Consider the following 19542-nt stretch of genomic DNA (forward strand, 5'->3'; position numbering starts at 1 on the left):
GAATATTGCTGTCACTCAGAAATAGTAAAAAAAAAAAAAAAAAAAAATAGACAGAAGGCTCCACAGATTCCTCATTATATTTAGCCATGTAATTGGGAAATGACTGTTAGTTTCTGTTAACCTTGAAAAAAGATGCTTTTTCTTTCAGATAGAGGCAGGCCAGTTCAGCAGCAACAGTTTCCAGTTTAGCAGGCAGAAGGACCTGGCGATAGCTACTTTGTATTTTGGATGAACAAAGTGGGAACCTGACTGTTTTCTCAGTTACCTCTTGTAAAGAAAGTGTAAATCTCCCAACGTGAACCTGGCCTCACACCAGGCTCCTGTCGGCACCTGGCCTCACATACCTGAGTCCGGTACTGAGCTATTTTGGTCAGACCTCCCTCCGCACCAGTTAACCTGGAATGACCGAGAGACTGAGCTACAAAGGAGATAATTTTAGCTCCAACTCCAGAGCCAGTTCTGGAGATGCCATCAGACCCTGCAGCTCTGGCTTACAAAGGCATTGTAAAAGTATTTCTGGTTGCTTATAGCACAAATACTTTAGGCCAAATCCCGTTCAGCTTTACATTGTGTGAGTTCAGTGACCTTTTGTTTGATTTACGTCATGGCAGGGTTTTTTTGCTATTTATTCTGGCTTTAGAGATGTCTGTCATATGCCAGAAACTTGCATTTATCATCAGAATTGGAGCCAATGGCATACATGGAAATAGGCACGATTTCTGTACTTTCAGGTTTCCTGGGAACCATGCCTTATTAATTCGTGCCTTTAATAGGAAGCAATGGAAAATGCTTTTTAAAGCAAAAATATAGTTGTTATATTGAAGGGTTATCATCATTTTGGATCTTTTAGTCTGGCACTAATAACTGTAACTTACTGCATTCATTTTTGGAGGGAGGCTTAAAATAACTTCTGAAAATGTATTAATATTGTACCTGTTGAAATATATAATAGACCTGGAGATTTTAATTTAATATTAGCCCCATCAACAAAAGAAATCTGATTTTGTGGATGGGAACTCATACTGTAAGAAGTTTTCTTTACATTTTTACGTAATTTGAGTAGCACTCTATGCTTCAAATGAGTGTGGTAATTTTAGTAGTTGATTGCATAAAAAAGTAAACCATGAATAGCTGTGCTTTATTATGCAAGAATTCCAGAATATCAAAAAGAAAATTAAATTACCTCCATATCTTAAAACCCTGTCTAAATTGTCTTCACAGATAATGCCAGTAAGGCAGGGAGAGTGGCTAGAGCACTTAGAGTAATGTAGTGTCGAGCATCGCCGTTTCAGTGGTTCTCAGTGCACATATACAGCAAAGACCTGATCCTGCCACCTGACCTACACGGGGAAGAAAGCCCTTGGGCCAGGGCTTGGCAGCGTGGAGGAGGTTGCAGGCTGGCACCCAGGTTTGCAGAGCAGTCGTTGGCTTGGAAGAACCGGTCATTGTCAGGGAGTTGCTGCAGCGATGCCAAGCTCTGCAATGCGAAGTTGTGCCTTTGCTGGTGTCTCACAGGTTTTCCCTTTATTGTTGCTCCTCCGCAGCCCTAACGCAGTATCATTGCTTTTTTTGTCAGCTGACAAATCTCTTTTATTTTCATAGCTTGTCCCACTGGTTTTTGGGGCCCTGATTGCTTTCATTCATGCAACTGCCACAACGGAGCAATGTGCAGCCCTTACGATGGAGAATGTAGATGTACTCAAGGTTGGACGGGGCTCTACTGCACTCAGCGTAAGCCTTTCAGAGACACTGTTGTGCCAGGGAATCTGTCAAAGTATGTGCTGCTACCTCGTGTCTCTTCCAAGTATTGCAGTCTTCCCTGTTAAACCACCTGCTTCTTACTTGTGATAACTTCACACCACCCTGAAGAAAAGAGTCCTGAAGCTTTTCAAGGTTTTTTATGCCTTTGGCATTTGATAAAGGATGGATCGATCATTTAGTTTATTGATTCATTGTCAGAATTTGCACAGTCTATGTCCCTGCTTGTTAAAGCTCCAGTATATGTGGTCTGATTTAGGAAAATGTTTGAGATTTCTCATCCTACTAGTACTACATTATCAGCACTGTACAAAAGAGATCAAATTCTAGTGAGCATTTTAAGAAGGCTCTTTCACTTGCAAGTAATGGATTGATCTCTGGCCGTTTAGAGAATTTCTGTTTAGCCATCTTTTTTTACTTCTTGAAAATGTAGTTTGTATAGATGGGTCAAGTTTTCGTTCTTCTGAAACACTTAAGAGGCAATTCTGATATGAGAAATGCTACCTCAAGAAAATTGGCTGTCGTAGTATCTCTGCATTTAGATGATCAAATGAATGTTATTAAATATACAGAGGCTGAAAATCCATAGATTTATAGACCTACATATTTTGTGCTGATAACACATCTGAGTTTGTGCTTCAGCCTATTTCTTAGTCTTTCCTTATTCTGATTCCTGAAAGGTTGCCCAGCTGCTTTTTATGGAAAAAACTGTGCCAATGTTTGTCAGTGTCAGAATGGAGCGGACTGTGACCACATCACAGGCCAGTGCACGTGCAGGACTGGATTTACAGGCAAACAATGTGAGCAAAGTAAGTAGCAACATGACTTCATTTTTCTATTTCTCCAGCGGGGGTGTATTTCAGAATTCTTTGCACAAACAGGCTCTTAAATAAGGTGTTGATGTCAGCAAGACAGTAACCCCAGGCACCTTATATAACCCACAGGGAGAAGAAGACGTCTCTGGAATCTGGACAGTCTGTTTAAACATAAAGAAATATAGTGAATCCTCTGCAAACTAGGCATTTCCATTCCCAGCCTGAAGTTAGATGAGATAAAAAGCAAGTCACTGTGCTCAGGGCTGACTGGATATAGCCTGCCCGAACAACTTGTACCTAATTAACAGAAAAACACAGGCTGCATCATGCCTTGCTAATGCTGTTGCAAGCAGCAACCTCAGGTTTCCCTGGGCACGAAGGAAAACAGAAGGGTTAAAAGCAAGAAGTCCTTCCTGCACTCTGCCTTCCAAGGAATATTGGGGCTTTCTTGCAGAAGTTGTTATGTTATAGATGTGGACTAAATATGATTCATCTTTACAATGAAAACAGATTAAGGAAAAAAGGTTGCTTGCCATTTTTGGAAGGATCTGTGTTTAACTTGAGTAGTGACTAAGTGTTTAACAGTGAACTTCAATTACCTTGCAAGGGTCCTGGCATATCTTACTGTAATCGTTGTCAATGTCTTGCTGGCATATTTAGCACACTGTGCCAAATGGGTTCTTTTAAGAATAAAGAATTAGGGTAGTGGGAACTGTATGTGCTGTAGTTGAATAATTACTTGTTTGTCCAGTAGAGTAAATCAAAAGAAAATTCTCACACACTTACTTGGATTCTAAATGCAGGGTGAAATCCATCTCACCTTAGCAAGACATTAATTCCACAGGGTTTTGTTCCTTTTTTTGGCAGTAAGGTAATACAGTTACATTCCTGCTAGATTTGCAAGTGAAAGCTTCTTAACTGTATCTGACTACATGGATCTTTATGAAAGTATTTGTACATATAACTAAATTAATTGACATCTTTGCTTTTTGCACATACTTGCATTCAGCAAGGCATGTATCTCAGGACCAAATTTGCATGCTAATGTGGGGAGTACATATGGCACGGCTGTAACTCTGTAAGTGGCCAACTTACTGTGGATTTGTGTACACCCTTACTGCAACCATAAATGAAATAGGAAACTAAAAAGTTGCATAGCAGAACTGCATCATAGCAGATTTTATACAAGAAGCTATGCTTAGAATTTGACCTCTGTACGAAGCCTGAAGCTTTCTTTTCTATCCAAATTACAAATGTATTTATTTATTTGTTTTTCTACTGTTTAGTATAAAAGTATTTCTTCATTAAGACTCCTTCCTTCTCAAAATCCTGTTGAATGGGCAGTCACATCTCATTGCAGATGAAATGCCTAAATGCAGACATCATTTCTGTGGTACAGTCCAAAAATTTAGGCCTTATTCATTTTAATCAGGCTACAGGTTAATAGCAGAATGAGCATTAATTGTAATAATTTTATTTTTCCCTGTTTGGGGACCTGCAGATGAAAGAAAGAGATACAACTATAATACACACTGCAAATCATTACACAGATGCTGGCTACTGTTTATGACTTAGTATTAAATTCTGACTACTAGAAGTTACTTAGAGACTGACATTGGGAAGGTATTGTCATACTATGCAAAACATTTGCAGTGACACACAAGAAGTCAGATCTTAAAACAAACTATATATATTCTAAAGAGTCATAGCAAATGTGCATGCATTCAACAATGCATCTTCTCCATAGAAATAAGTAGGATGTGACAGAAGTTGTTTCTTTCAATTTATTGTTGAATGGTGCCTCAAGAAGTATAGTAAGCTGCCTACAGATGTATTGTAATAGCCCATCATGGTAATTGTGTGAATAAATTTCTTAGCTGGACATTCAATCGTTTTGTCTTTAATAGAAACACAAAGGCAAGATAGAAATTCCTCTGTATTAGGAATCCTAATACAGAAGCAGAGCAAATCAAACCATTCAGATGCTCAATTCTGTAATTCCACCTACATCTTCTAGCACTAGTAGGGATAAGTATGAAAGCACGCGGGATTTGTTTGGTAGAAGTCTATTATGTTCATATAAAGGAACATTAAAACTTTTCTTTGTAACTACCCCCATGAAAAGAAAATATGTGGGATTGGTGGATATGTTCTTCAAGATGTTGTCTACGGCTTCTGAGCTCACACCTTCTTAAATTCTATACACTTGTAATATATATCAAGCCTTTTAAAGTCTGTATGTATTATTGTTTCAGTCTTGTGAAGTCTTGTATGACTTTTCCAAATAGTTACAGCTTAATAAGTAATACCCCAAATTGTACATGCGATACATATATCTCCTGCTTTAAAATAATAATAATCTAACACTAGGGTGTTATCCTAAAGACACTGAAACTAGGGAGACTTTTCTACTGAATTTTCCATGGCAAGTGTTTCACCCATTCCCAAAAAAAGTAGACTTCTTTCCAATCTTTTTCTTTGTCTTCCCAGAGTGCTCACCGGGAACATTTGGTTATGGTTGCAAACAACTATGTGAATGCATGAATAATGCTACATGTGACCATGTCACAGGTACTTGCTACTGCAGTCCAGGCTTCAAAGGAATCCGATGTGATCAAGGTACAGTGAAATTCTACCTGTAAAATATCTGTCTGTCTCTCTTTTTCTTTCCCTCTCTCCCCCTCTGATGAGGTACTTGTTTTAAAAAAGTAGTATTTCAGAAATGAAATGCATGATTAAATTTACAGTGTGTTATGAATTACTTTTAACAGCGGCTCTTATGATGGAAGAATTAAACCCCTATACTAAAATTAGCCCTGCTCTTGGATCAGAGAGGCACTCAGTGGGAGCAATCATTGGAATTATTATTCTCCTTCTAATTATTATGGTCTTGCTGGCACTGTTTGTGTGGTATCGACGGAAACAGAAGGAGAAGGGCCATGACATGCCAAGTGTATCTTATACTCCAGCCATGAGGATGACTAATACAGATTACTCACTTTCTGGTAAGGGTCTTTTTATGTTAATCAAATATAGACTCATATTCCTGTATGTTGGGGAAATATAAGCTTCTGTGATGTATAACGTGTTACTGAGCCTCAAAAATAATGACACTTCTGTTCTTCACCTGAATACCATGATCTTTTAATACTTAACAGGGACAGGGAAGCAAATATAACCTAAAAATGATTTAAGCTGCTTTATGTTTGAAAGTTTATTTAACACGATACAGGATATACCTAGGCAAGAAATATTCTGCATGGAATACATCAACTCCATTTTTTTTAAATCAGCTGCGTTCTATAGCAGTGCAGAGTTTTCCCTTTGTGAAACCTTCAGGAGACTTTTTTTGCTTCAGGAATGGGATTGACTGGGTCAATCGTAAGGTTTTATTTTTGTCTATGTTGCAGTTTGTGATTTGAGGCGTCCTGTTCACTGTCACTTTCTTCTGTGTGCAGACCAATCCCTGTTGTCAAGACAGCTGGTGTGAATTTTCTTCACAGGAGCTGATGAAAGCAGGCGAGAGGAAGAGGAAGGCTCTTTAAGATCCAAAAAAAAAGTCATTCTGAGATCACATTTCTTGCTTCTTTCTATTTTCTGCTACTGCTGTGGAGGACAGCTTTTGTTGACAGATTGGCTAAACTTTGGAGGATGTGATCTCCTTTTTGAAGCCGTCATATCTATGGCCAGTATCAGATAGGATGCCAGACAGGAGATGGCTTTACTTCCTTCTTGTTTCCTCCAAGCTATCTCTAGTGGGGATCGTCTTGGGGTTTGCTGCCCTCTGACTGCACTTCGCTTCTTTATTTCCCTTTACATGGCTGACACTGTAAGTCCAAGTAAATACAAGCCGCTGCAACACGCAGAGGTTGGCCTGGCACCTCTGCTTTCCCAGTTCTGCGTTGACTTTTTCTTTCTGCTTTCTAGTCTGAATGCACAAGGCCCAGCCACTTGTTGCTGGCTCTTGACCTGGCTTCTGTGCCATCTCGGGGTGGAATGGCTGGAAGCTTCTGGACTTCCCTGCCCAGGATACACCTGGAAGGAGCCTCTCCCACCAAGCCAACAATATTACTGCCTGGCTACAGCTGGGGCTTAACCAAGGAGCTTTTCTCATGGCACCATGACTCCAGCCCTCATGTCAGGGGCATGGTATCCTGCGATGGCATATCACACATCAGGGGCTGTCTGCTGAACACCACTGACTAGACTCATATTTAGACCACTCAAGCCTATACTAGAGCATTACTTCTTCTGATAGCTACAAGATGGGGGGGGGGGGGGGGGGAAATCAGCCTTGGACCTCCTCCCATTGCCTCTTATTTTTGAATTTTAGCTTTGCAGGCTCTTGCTTAAGGTGCCCATTTGGGTAAGAAATGTATGAAACTGTTGCCAGAGAGGGCTCATCTGATCCTTGGCTAGTTGCCAGCACAATTTGGCCTGAAATTTGTCATTTCAACATCATTTGAAGAGCCAGACCATGAACATGCAAAAGACAACTGTGGCACATCTCAGCAGCAGCGAGGCTCCGAGTTCCAAGAGAGCAGATCACAGTCGCTGGCATGGAAAAACATTCTGAACTTTTCAGCAATCCATTTCTTTCATATTGGCACTTTATCCATTCATTTACAAAGCTTGCTACACCTAATTTATTTGTGTGCTTTTCTACTTAATGTATGTGTAACCCAGCGTGCTTAAGAGACACAACTTACAGATTTCGAAGTAAGGGGAGGAATATTGCTGAGGTTGGGAGTTCCTGACTGGAGTGATTGAGCTTCTCCTTTCAGACAAGGAAACAAAATTCTCTCAGTTGTTTTTCCTCCATATTTTGCCATGACTGGAGACTTTCCAATCGACCTGATGGTATCCCAGTCTGAAACTCTGCAAGAATTCCAGAAAAAGGCTAATGCTGAGAAAGGATACTCTCATCCTTCAAAGTTATCATAGATAGATGACTTTCCTGCTCAGCCACAGAGAGGAAGCCATTATGCTCAAAGACGTTGGTAGCCCAGGACTGTCCTTGCAGGTTATGTCTTTGTAGGCATTGCATCTCCCTTTGCGGTGTTCTTCACATTCATTTCAGACACAGCCACCTATCCCAGAGCTCCTGATGCCACATGATACTTAAGGAGTTGAGGAAAAAAAATATTTGGGGGATGCCTGAATTCCTGGATTCATCATAAATATCTGAGGGATCACATCCTTCAGCTGCATTGAATGTGGGATCTCTTCTGGTCCTTTGGAAATGACAATGAATTTAATTCTTGCCCTTGTGGCATTGCTGCTCTGTGTCAGCTCAGTTTGTAAAAAACCTGAAGTACCAGGTCCTTGCAACCCCGAACAGCATCAGGTCAGTGGTGGTGTATGGGTTCTCTGGAAAGAAATTGGATAATGGTTCCTTCCTGTTCATCTCAGTCAGCGATGGGGATGCAGAGACTGGGCCTTTTCTTTCTTCTTTCTTTCTTTGTGCAGTCCTTGTAGCAATATAAATTTTATCATTCAGGAAGCTGCAGCTGAGTGGGGTCAGCCATCTCTTTCTGGAGGTCACAAGAACAATTTTCTTCCTGCCTCCCCCTTGAAAAACTCTACTATCTGAGCTTGCAGAGGAAGACTAAGAAGTTAGAAATCACACTGCTTCATCTTCATCTCAAAATTGTCTGCACATATCAGCATTGTTTCAAGTTTTGGTTTTTGTTTTAGAAGGGCATTTACAAATTCTAGACAAGGGCTTCTGAAAGCTCCCTGCCAAATTCTGACTGTCCTCAAGTACGTTCTCCTACTGAAACTTTCTACCCATCAGTAACCTTTTCAACTTTGGCCTTCCCAATGCTGTTTTCAGCCTTTCACTTCCATAGAGCAGAAAGACAGCAAAAGGTGGTGACGTGCATCTTTCCCAGCAGAAAGTGGGGAGCTGGATACTGAGGCAAGATCACAGATAAGAAGTAGAGACTCATGACATGGCTGGATGGCAAGAACATGTGTGTATATGAGTGCACGTGTGCCTTTGCGCTGCAGAGGCTGCTGAAGGACAGTAGCAGTGTTACATAGAGGTAACAGGGATTTCAACCTTCCCCTGGAGGTTTGTGTGTGGATTAAGGGCAACAAACAGACAAACCCACCAGACTTCAGCAGGAATTCGGCTGAACAATGACTGCGATATCCAGCCCTGTATGGGTCATAACATTATGGCTAACCTGAATCACCAGTGTTGTTATTTTGTTTGTTTCCTCCTGTTAGGGTACACTTGTTGTTATTTTCTGAATAGAGTCACATATGCAGATTCCTAGCTCCTGGAGGCAGTAATTTCTTCCAGCACATTCATTTATTTCTGGAGGATATTTTTGGTCTTTACGTCTTCAGCTGATAATCCATGCATATGTGTGAGGGAGATTATAAGGAAGGGGAACCCCCTGGGCAGCCCTTAGACTCTTCTGCATTTGTGGATGAAGGATGTGGCAGCAAAATACACACTCTGCCCAGCAGCCAGTGGGAAAGAAAACCTCCCATGCTGGGAGAGCTTAATGACAGCACATGGATTTGAGAGCAGACTTTCCCAAATAAGCCTGAAATCAAAATAGTGCTCCCCAGCATGAGAATGGTACATTGCATCCAACAAAAGATTTTAAAGTGCAGGTTAATTCAAGGAGATGGGGACAGAAGGGAAAACTATGCGGCTGGAGAGCAGCAGAGATTTCAGGACTTTTACAAAGATGTGGTTATGGGCTAGAAGTGGTGCTTGAGGTCTGAAACTTTCTGCTATGAGTGACTCCTATGCTGAGAGCCAAACCTAAGCAATGCTTGATACAAACAGAGCATCATGAATCCTGCAGCCTAGACAAGGTGTTTACAGAAGTGATCTGCAGATGATGTGTAGTAGGAGGTGGCTGAGTGAACCCTCCTGCTTGGAGTCTTCAGCCCCCCCAGTGACACTCTGTATGGGTGGAGAAGATCCACACAAAAAGAAGAAAACAGTTCCATTTTGCAGCTTGAGATATCTGGGTTTGTGTTTACTGCAGAGTGCTTACTTATTCCCTTTTTTCATGGTTGGCCTTGTGCCCAGTTTCCACACTACACTATCCTGCTGCCGCTGCAGGATGGGGCCAATGCTCTGTGCCTCAGCCCTGGCTCAGGGCAGAAGCTCAGTCTTTCAAGTGATAGAGGTTCTGGCCTTCATCCAGACCTCATGGGTCTTCCACTGGAGCACAGCCTCAGGCTTGAGGGGCGCACGGCAGGACTCTGCCGTCATGGATCCCTTCACAGCACTGATCTCCCCATATTAACATTAACATAACCTTTGGGGTTTCTTGTTTTGTTTTAATTTAAATCATTCCCTCTCTTTTAGGCATTAGTCCTTGCTTACTGTTCACAGCAGTATAAAATTCCCATCTTTGGGAAGAAAGGGTTTTTGTGGGTTTTTTTGGGTTATTTTTTGTAACTGGGATAGCATTAGATTTGAATTTGATGTATTTCCAGCCAGCAGTTATAAGAGCTTCATGAATAAATGTGTAGAAAATGGACTGTGCTATCAAGGTAAATCAGCCTGGGTAGGTACTTAACTATCGACCAAATGGAACTGTGTAGAAGGAGTAATTCTGAGTATATGGTGCTGCATGCAATGAAGGAAGAAAAGATTTTTGGTGATGCAGACTTGTGTACGAGCTCAGGATCATTAATTCAATGCTGTGCTAATAGTAGGGCAGTCTGGTAGACTTTTCCTTCAGCTCATTTCGGGTGCACAAAACAAGCTAGGGCCAGATAAGCTGGGTGTGAACTTGTAATGTGTCAGCTGGCTCACAATAACCGTCGGTATGTGCCCTCTTATCTTGCAGCAAGGCAGTGGACTGTGCCTCTTTTCCTTTGAGCTGGTCCTTCTTGCCTGCAGCTGAGCGAGGGCATGACAGATAAGGGAAGGGGGAAGGCAGAGCTGAGAGCTGGTGTGACTCAGCCATCAACACTCACCTACAAAGCAGAAAGACATGGTTTCAAGTGTCTATATTTAACTGGGACCGCAGGTTGTGAGGAGGGTGGATGAGCTCTGCTCCCCTGGTGAGCCGCCAATCCCTCATTAGCAGGTTCAAGGCTGTATGTGAGCAGCTGTGTTTGTGATGGGCATATACTGAGCACAGTGTTTGGGTTCCAGCCCCGGTTCTCATTTGCAGACCCCAAGAGGTATCTGTTTCTTGTTAATTCTATTGCAAATATCACAGAGTTATAGTTAGGGCAGATGGCAAAATCCTGGCAGCCTGGCTGCTGTGCTGGGCAGTGGCTAGCTGAAAGAAGTTAAATGCAAAGACTTTAGTTGGGGAATCACATCCTGATCTGAGATACTTTGTTAGCAACAACCTCGGAAAATAGCTAGAACTAAAAGGCTCTGCACTTACTACAAAATAGAGCTGACCTCAAAAATTGCTCTGCATGTTTCAGCAGAAAATAAATGCTCGGTCAGATATGCATGTGCGTGTGCCGTTTCTCCTCTCAGCTGCGTGCCACAGCACTTATGTAATAGACACCCTGCAGATAAAACCACTTATCTGAAACAGGATATTTTGCAGTAAATTAAGCTAAATCTTGATCTCCACAAGATGTCAGCAAAGCAAAGTGCATGTTCGCAGGAACGCAGAGGGCAAGGAGAGGCGATGGTGACTGGGTACCCCCCTCCTGCAGACAGTGCCAGCCGGTCGGAGTCCTTCCTCACCCATCTGCTGCCAACCTTCATTACAGATCTCTGGTGATGGGCGCGAACAGCCACCCCAGCACTTCATTACCCTTTCCCTGTGAAGATGTTTCCTATAACCTTTCTGCCTACAATTTAAGCCCATGGTTTATTAAAACCCATTCGTTTACTTCTTACAGGGCTTGGCTGTTTGAATGATGCTGCTTCAGTTTAAATTTTTCAGCCTTTCTTCTGATGGTACTTTGAAATATTTATCAATTTGTTATTAAGCTGGAACTAGATTGGGATTGATGTTTTCATTAGAACCGCCAGTATAAATATGATGCCTTTCTTGGTAAATTATTTTGTTTGGTAAGTGTTCCTAAGTTGAAGTGAGGAAACAGTTAAAATGTCTCTAAGCATAACAATGTAACTGCCCAAGTTTGCCTTTCAGTGCTGCAGCTTTCTTTTTTTCTAAGCCTTTGCACAAAAAGCTGTGTAGAATGTTTTAGACTCCCTCATATGGTTATAGCACTTTGGTTTCTAACATTAACTACCTTTTTCGTAACAAAAAAGTTTTCATTAATTGTTTCATAACTGCAAGGGTTATTTTCATCGGTAGCTTTTACATGTGTTTAAGGAAGAAACTGTGTTGCAGACCATGCTTTTCCTGAGTTTTGCGTTTCTTCCCTCACCTGCAAAGCAGCTGGACTGTCAGGAATTACTTTTTTAAGATCTTCAAAAAGATACACTGTATTAATTAAATATTTGCTTTTTAATCTTATATTTAATGCTAATAGTCAAGAGCTTCACACCATCATAATACAGGATAGATTTCGTCTGCAGATGTTTTATAACATTCAGTACTCTAACAAAGTTTTCTAAACTACATTGTCTCTAGCATGTTTTCAGTTTCTTAAGAATCGTTATGGCTTCCAAAGTATTTTGTGATGACTTGTTTTCTTCCCAGACGTATCTCAAGGTAGCGGCAGTGTACATTGTTTTTCCAATCCAAGCTACCACACTCTCTCATGTGGTGTGACTTCACGCTTCTTTACCAGTAATCTGGATGGAAACAGCTCCAGTAAGGTAGATATTATCCCACCCTACTGTAGCAATGTTCTTATCAGTTCAAGGAAATCAACCAAAGCAATGCCTGTTGGATCCTGCTGTCTGCCAGCATTATTTAACAATCCAGCGTAGCAGTTCCTGACATCATAGCTCTAACAGACACAAAAAGATCTGCTTTTCCCTCTGTGTATCTTCATAATCTCTGTGCATGGGGACTGGAGCTCCAGCACATGCCTGTCTGGGTCAATAAGACTTAGTGTCTTAGCAACTATAAGGTATGTTTGCTTCTCAGAAAAGAAAAATAACGAGGTAATTGTAATTACCATTAATATAACAAATCAATGAAGCATTAAGACAGTAATCTACCTTTGCTATGTCATTGTTTCCCAGATCAGTAGACACACAAATTTCCCGCTGACACAGGCAAGAGGGTAGATGCAAGAAGGTATCTAGGGTGCTGCTGAGCACTGTTCTTGTCCGGGGGCATTCTGAGAGCAGGGCTGTTACTTAGGGCTCTCCAGCAGAGCTATTCAGACTGTATTGCTCCAACATCCAGGAGTACCTTACTTATCACATGTCACTGTTGCTTGCCCAGGACCATTCATGGACAACACTATTACTCAATTCACCACTTTAGCTATAGATTTAGATACGGTACATTGTAAGACAGCTCTTCCTTTAGAGCCTTAATAAGCCAAGGTGGGGCAAAGGGTATGGAGCAGAGGAAAACAGAAATGCAATTGATATCATCAAGGTTGTCAGCTTTAAAAATGATGGTACTTGCAGGCTGCATCCCCTTAATCCAAATGTAGCTCTGCTAACTGGAAAGCCATGAGAACAAGATTAATGCAAAAAAGACACTATTGTATGAGACAGGGCATGCAAAAATATGTCTACGTGTGCTCCTGTAAGTCATTTCTTGGTTATTAAAAGAAAATCTCATTAAAATGTAATAAAAGGGCTGGCTCCAGAGATTTCTCAGAGGAAAGTTTAGACAGATGTGTAAATATGTTTTCCAGTGTAGACGGTCCCCTTGCATCATGCATTTTTGCTCCCCAAATTGAAAATGCAAACGCTCATAATGTCAAATTTAGGATGAACACCGTGAGTGTGGGTCTGGACCACTAATCCTGTTGCCGTAATTTAAATGAATTCAGAAAAGGTCAAAGCAAGCACCTATCCTGGTTTCCCAGCCTGCAGTGCCATCTTGTCACCAAGCTACTTCAAATATTAAGCTGCCAAAAAGGTTTAAAACCCAAGTGATGCATTTGGACTAGCCTGGAAGCTGCTCACTTTATTCTAGTACTATCAGTAGTCAGTCAGCAGTTGCCCTGATATTCCAAAAAGAAAAAACAATGGATCTGGTATTTTCAGGGCACTTATCAAAATATATGTCCTGATATTTCCTTTAGATCTCCCACCATCTTACTTATTCATGAGACTGCTTTGCAGTGCTGGATAGCTGAGGATGGCCAAAAATATGCTGCTTCTGTCTATGCAGTTCTCCGGCCAAGTAAGACAAAAGAGCATATAAAGCCCCTAATGGCTGCCTTAACGAGTTTCATTTCCAAATCGGTTTGTCTGGTGCCATTCCCACTTTCTGCAGGGAAATGTGCACAAGTTGTACTTGGAGGATTCATTTCTTTATAGTGCCAGCTGGGGTCACAAAGGAACCAGCACAGATGCAAAATGAAAAAAATGGCAGAGGAATCTCTGAAATGCTGAGCCAGAGCCCTGCATGTATTATCCTCCCTGTGCTCAAAGGAGATCATGCCTTGAGGCGATGGACTGGAGCCATTCCTCTGTCACTTCTTTCAGAGAGACAGCTTGGGCAAAGGTACAAAGACAGGGCAAGGGGGAGATGCAGCCCTGCTCCAGTTTGAGAAGGCTTGCTCTCTCGTGTGCTCCCCCTGCCCCTCTTGTCCTCTCTTTCTGTGTCTTATTTTACCTTTTCTCTCCTCTTCCTCTGGTGTTCTCTCCACTCTATTATCTTTTTTGGTTTTTTCTCATGTCCGTTTTCCTGTTCTTGTTTCCCACCCAACTATACACATATTATTTCTATTTTCCTTCCTGCTGTCTCTGCTTTCCTCTCCCAGGCCTGTACCGGCTCAGCAAGGGTCCGTCTGGCTGCAGCTGTCCTGCGCTGTTGGCTGCGTTTCCTGACCCTGCTGCTATCAGTGTACACGGTGGGCATTTCCCTAGGGAAGCAAGGGGGGCAAGGATGCCTGACAGCAGAAGCTAAAAGGTCCAGTATTGCATCAAGGACCGTGGTTTGAGAGACAGATCTGTCCTCACAGGAAGGGAGCAGTGCCAAGCCTTCCCGCATCTCTTCTGGGACCAGGAGGAAGGTATTTCACCTCCTCACTTCCCCTCTGCCAGACAGACATTTGGCCACTGCTCAGGACCCTACGTGTGTCCTGTAGGTAAAAACTTTGAAGTTGCTGAGCGACAAGTACCAGTGGAGGCCTTAAAATCCTCCTGGTGTGTATAGGACTGGTTAGATGTGCTAGTGGAGCACTCAGACTGGAACACATGCAGGCAAAAGCAAGTGGGAGGGTAAGGGGGAGTGTATGAGAAGAGACTAAAAAAAGGCTTGGCTTCTTTTATCTAGCAAAATGAATGCTGAGAGGGAGTATGATTGCCATCTATAAATACGATGAGGTAAACACTAGGAGGGAGAAGAGCTATTTAAGTTAGATGACAGAGATGGCACAAGAACAAATGAGGATGAACTGGCCATGAATGCATCGAAGCTGGAAATTAAATTTCTAACATCAGATCAGTGAGATTTTGGAATAGCTTCCCAGTAAGACTAATGGGACAAAGAAATCTGATTACTGTTAAAATGGAGCTTGATCAGCTATCCAAGTGTTCATGTGCCTGGGCGTTTGCAGTAAAAGGTGGCTGGACTCAGGGACTGAGTGATCAAAGCCCTTCCAGTCCTGTATCCCTAAACCCTGCTCCAGCTGCCAGCAGGAGTTTGGAGGGCTGAGCTTTGTTTCTGTGCAAGGTCCAGGAGGATGGCTCTGCATCTCGGGTGTTAAGGAGGAGGCAGAGGCTCCTGCATCTCAGTCCAAGTTTGTAACTACCAGCACCTTGCTACCAGTAAATGCCCTTCCCATGCGAGTGAGCTTGCAGAGTCGGTGTGGGTGAAATGCTGGCCCCACTGAAAGCAGTAGACATTTTACTACCAGTTTAAGTGAAGCCAAAATTTGACCTTTGCTTATTAGCTCCTACAAGTAGGTTTGGCCTTTATTCTTATGACATGTGCAGAAGCAAATAATAACGATGCTGCAAGTTATCAAGAAGTATCACACATGAACTCAAGTGAAATTGTGCCACAGAATTACTGCAATAAAATTTTCCAAAGCAGATAAGAAGAGATACATGCTTACCTCCATACCCGTGTCTTCCCATCAGAGCTCTCATTGCTTGAGTTAAAGACCACAGGGAGTTCAGTGGGCTCATTCACAGAACCACTCTCAGTGCTTCAATGCCAGCTCTGTATCTGAGTTTTTGAATTGTGCGTGAATGTTGGAATATATCTCACTTTTACAAAAGGCTGCAAAAGTTTCTGAAGAATAGTCTGTATAAAGCATGAGACAGCTGCACTGGTGTGTCACAAGCAAATGGAGGATTCTCACCTTGTGCTTTTGCAGAGCTCTGAATTCCACCCTCACTCCCTACCAAAGGAGAACAGCATCGCAGCTAGAGTCCAGGTGTTGCTGGCTTCTACAGACATCATAAAAATCAATTGCTATTAGATGTCCTGAATTTTTAAAGCCAGCAGATTCACATCTATTAAAGGAAGTTCTAAATCCTACCAAAGACTTCACATAAAATTAGAAACTGCAAAACAGAGGTCACTGGAAATGGTCTGACTGGATGTCACCCAGCTAATAAAAAGGAATTCAACCACAGAAAACATCATTAATGTACCTTTGACTAAAACTTGCCCAAGAAAAAGGAAGACTGCAAATACAGAATCGCTGCAGAGTGTTCAGGATGGCCATCTAAAACTGAGAAACACGGACTTGGACCATGGAAACCTGAAGTCAATAGTCAGGGAAGTTAATGGCAAAACTCTTTATCAACTGCTCTCCTGGAGGTAAACGTATGATGGAGTTCCTGCCAGCACTTCTTTGCCTAATCACCATGGACTTCTTTAAAAAACTGAGAGCACTGACAAATGGCATGTTGGTGATCAGCTTGCCACTGTGATCTATCCAGCTATTTCAGACAGGCAGATAATGACTTTGCCTCACTCATGCTAGTACCCCGTTGATCTTAAAGGAAAAGTTGCCAGACATGAGGTAGTTTTAACCAAATTGCTAACATTACAAGGTAGTATTTTTAGTGGATAAATTTACTATGAAGTATTTTTTCCTCCAGAAAAGCAATTTTGCTTCACACTAAAAATTGAAGTATCTTCTATCTTAAAAAAAAAAAAAAGTTAACAAATTATAGTGTTAAGAAATGATAGTAGCACAGAGACAGCTATAATCACATTTCTTCATAATTACTGCATTCTGAAAATCTTAGAAATGTCCCCAAATCATTTCATTAAAAAAAAATCAATTCTAGCCCATAGCTCTTCATGCCAAATTTTAGGTTTGTGAACTGATTTATAAATCCTGCAAAAACACGGCTTTTAATAGAAAGCCCAAGACTTTAATAAATGTGATCCAAGTGGTGCAGCTGGATTGAAAATCAGCATTCATGTTATTGCTGCAAGTTTTGAAATGAAGAAGAAAGCCATGGACTCCTCTGATGAAAACTGACAGTGCCGTTAGAGGGGCTGTGTTCATTTCCACGGGCCAAGCGTAGGGCCAGGAACGTTCTCTATGACCACATCACAAACCCATCTGCTTTTCATCACCTTGGCCTTGCTTGTTTGCTCTGACTGCCCCATCCTTCCGTACCGTGTATCCGCTGTCAGTGTTTATGTTCCCGGTTTTGGGGGAGTACAAGGAACTGCTGAATAATAAAGAAATGACTCCTGCATTGTCAACTGGGAGACGCCAGATGCACAGCCCATGCCAGGAGCAAGGATGTGCAGTCACAGCCACTTCTCTGGGGCAACGAGTGCTCTAGAAATATTGCAGGCAAGCAGCTTTATCAACTTTCTCTCTGCTCTGGGCATGTCCTTGAGAAGAGTGGCTGGTGCAAAGGTGCCTAATGAGCTGATGACACATGTTACCTTAGTGGGAATATATAGAGACAGAAAATGAGAAGGAACAGGATGAGGCACTAGATATAGCTATCACTGTGCTGCTGGTGCTGTCTGATGTGAGATTCATGGACTGTGGGGCCACAAGGGACCATTGTGATCATCTGGCTTCACTTCCCGCACAGCTCAGGGCACAGAACCGCCCTGAATTAATGCCTCTTTCAAGGTCAGTGCTGGTGGCTCAGCAGCAGGGTCCCTTTCAGCCAGAGCCTGGATTTCAGATGGATTTGAAATGGGCTTCTTTCAGTGTGCTGGCATTAATCTATATCTGTCTGTGTGTGTGCCTGTGTGTAAACTTTTATATATATATATATATATATGTGTACACATCTATGTGTGTGTGTGGTCAGTGTATTTGCACTATTGCATGTCCTAAATCTTTCTTCCAGGTTGGAGTTTGGCCCATTTGGAGCACAGTTACATGCTTTGCAAATGATGAAACCTATTTGTGTAAAAGCTTCAGCTGAATAGCTCTAAAAGTACTGTGCAGTTGCTTGTAGAGAGACCCAACATTTTGTGTGTATGTGTGTGCATGCACAGCCTTTTCTACCTGTGCTCTCTGCTGTGTCTCTGTGCAGTGCTCGCACCGTGGTTTCTCCCGTGTCAGTCTAAGCCAGGGCAGATTACATTTGGTGTAGAAACATATCAGACCACTTTCTGCATCCTGAATCAATGGAATTCAATCAGCAGGATTCAGTCAATGAGGGCAAGGTTTTGCCTCTGGTTGTTACAAACCTTCACCCAAATGAAACCCAGTTTCTGCGATCAGATAAAAGCTTCTAAATGTCAATGTGCATTTTTTAATATATAGTGTAGTTGTCCTAAATGTGGTAGTCCTGGTAGAGAGGAGTAGTTGCAGGTGCTTTCCTTAGAGATAAGGGAGAGGCTGCAGAGCTCTGCAGCTTTATCCTCAGTGACCCAGCTTGGGGGAAGCTTGCGGAAGAACGTCTGGCTGGCTGGGAGGATCCTGCTGGTCCCCATAGAGGAACTTTTGCCAGAGATTTCCTGACCCTAAGCCCCATCAGTGTGGTCCCTATTTAGACCGAGGGGCAGAGGAGCTGCATGGCTGCCCAGCCCCATGCCCTCCTCCCCTCTTTGTGGCCAGCATTTCTCCTTCCTGCTGTATTTCTTCACCTCCCATGACATGGTTACTCCTTGCAGGTCGTGGTGTGCTCCACCACTTTGCTTGGTGACTGCCCTGTCCCTGAGATTCTGTCTGTATTACATGGCACAGAGCACCGTCCCCAACTGCTACACAGGACAGCCCTTTTATCCCATCCCATCTGGCTGTTTCCTTTAAGGAAATCTCTCCAAAACAGGTTTTGGCCCATCATGTTTCTTTGTCCAGCACCCTGCCCAGTGCACCTCACCCTTTGCAGGGCTCCTGGGCTGATAGCACAACGTAAAGATATTTGTGACCACACACACAGGGGACACATGGGACTACCTGACCTAAGAGCACAGGGCCACGTCCCCCTTCCCTCAGGTGACACTTGCACTGTCAGGTATTTCCAGGAGTGTCGGGGGACTCTGGGCTTCCTGCAAAGCCATCCTCAATGTCCAGGGACAGTGGGTGCTCTGCAGGCACAGGGATAATGTGGGGCTGCTGCACCCTGAAGTGGGGTGGCTGTGGCCCTGAGGGCTGTTAAATAGGACTGTGAAGGTGGGTGACAATACCTTTGGGGTCTGGCTGTAGGTGCTGGGTACCAGCTGGGATTTTATATCCCAATGGACTTGAACACATCAGTGAGCTTTTTTGTTCCATGTCTTAAAACCCATTATGAAAGCTAAGCAAAAATTAATGACAGATCAGGAAAAAAGAAATGTTGTGGCAATTTTGAATACTTTGTTTCAATTTTAACCTCTTTTATTGTTAAGCATTTCCTTGTAAATATAGTAAAATAGCAGAGCTGAACCCTCTGAAACAGAGGCAGGAGGCTTTCCAGTTTGGGAGCAGACACAGAAGAGCAACGATGGCTTCATAACTAATTTTCCGGAAATGGGATTGGGATTTGCTC

General features: G+C 42.6%; 1 protein-coding gene across 9 annotated transcripts in view; it reads left to right on the plus strand.

Annotated features, from left to right (window-relative positions):
• The window catches only part of MEGF11 (multiple EGF like domains 11), a 306502-nt gene that overhangs the window by 269250 nt on the left and 17710 nt on the right, over positions 1–19542 (plus strand). For 6 of the 9 annotated variants that reach the window (XR_012630339.1, XM_074879910.1, XM_074879909.1 and 3 more), the window contains 4 exons: positions 1603–1731; positions 2439–2567; positions 5064–5192; positions 5345–5578. Coding sequence is in view for 8 of the 9 variants with exons in the window: in XM_074879910.1 (XP_074736011.1) it covers positions 1603–1731; positions 2439–2567; positions 5064–5192; positions 5345–5578 (621 nt within the window). In the remaining variant the exon portion in view is untranslated. Of the gene's footprint in view, positions 1–1602; positions 1732–2438; positions 2568–5063; positions 5193–5344; positions 5579–12193; positions 12569–19542 lie in introns of those variants that run through there. The other 3 variants (XM_074879913.1, XM_074879915.1, XM_074879918.1) reach the window with 2 other exon arrangements.

The sequence above is a fragment of the Strix uralensis genome, chromosome 11 (genome assembly GCF_047716275.1).
Source record: "Strix uralensis isolate ZFMK-TIS-50842 chromosome 11, bStrUra1, whole genome shotgun sequence".
Lineage (NCBI taxonomy): Eukaryota > Metazoa > Chordata > Aves > Strigiformes > Strigidae > Strix > Strix uralensis.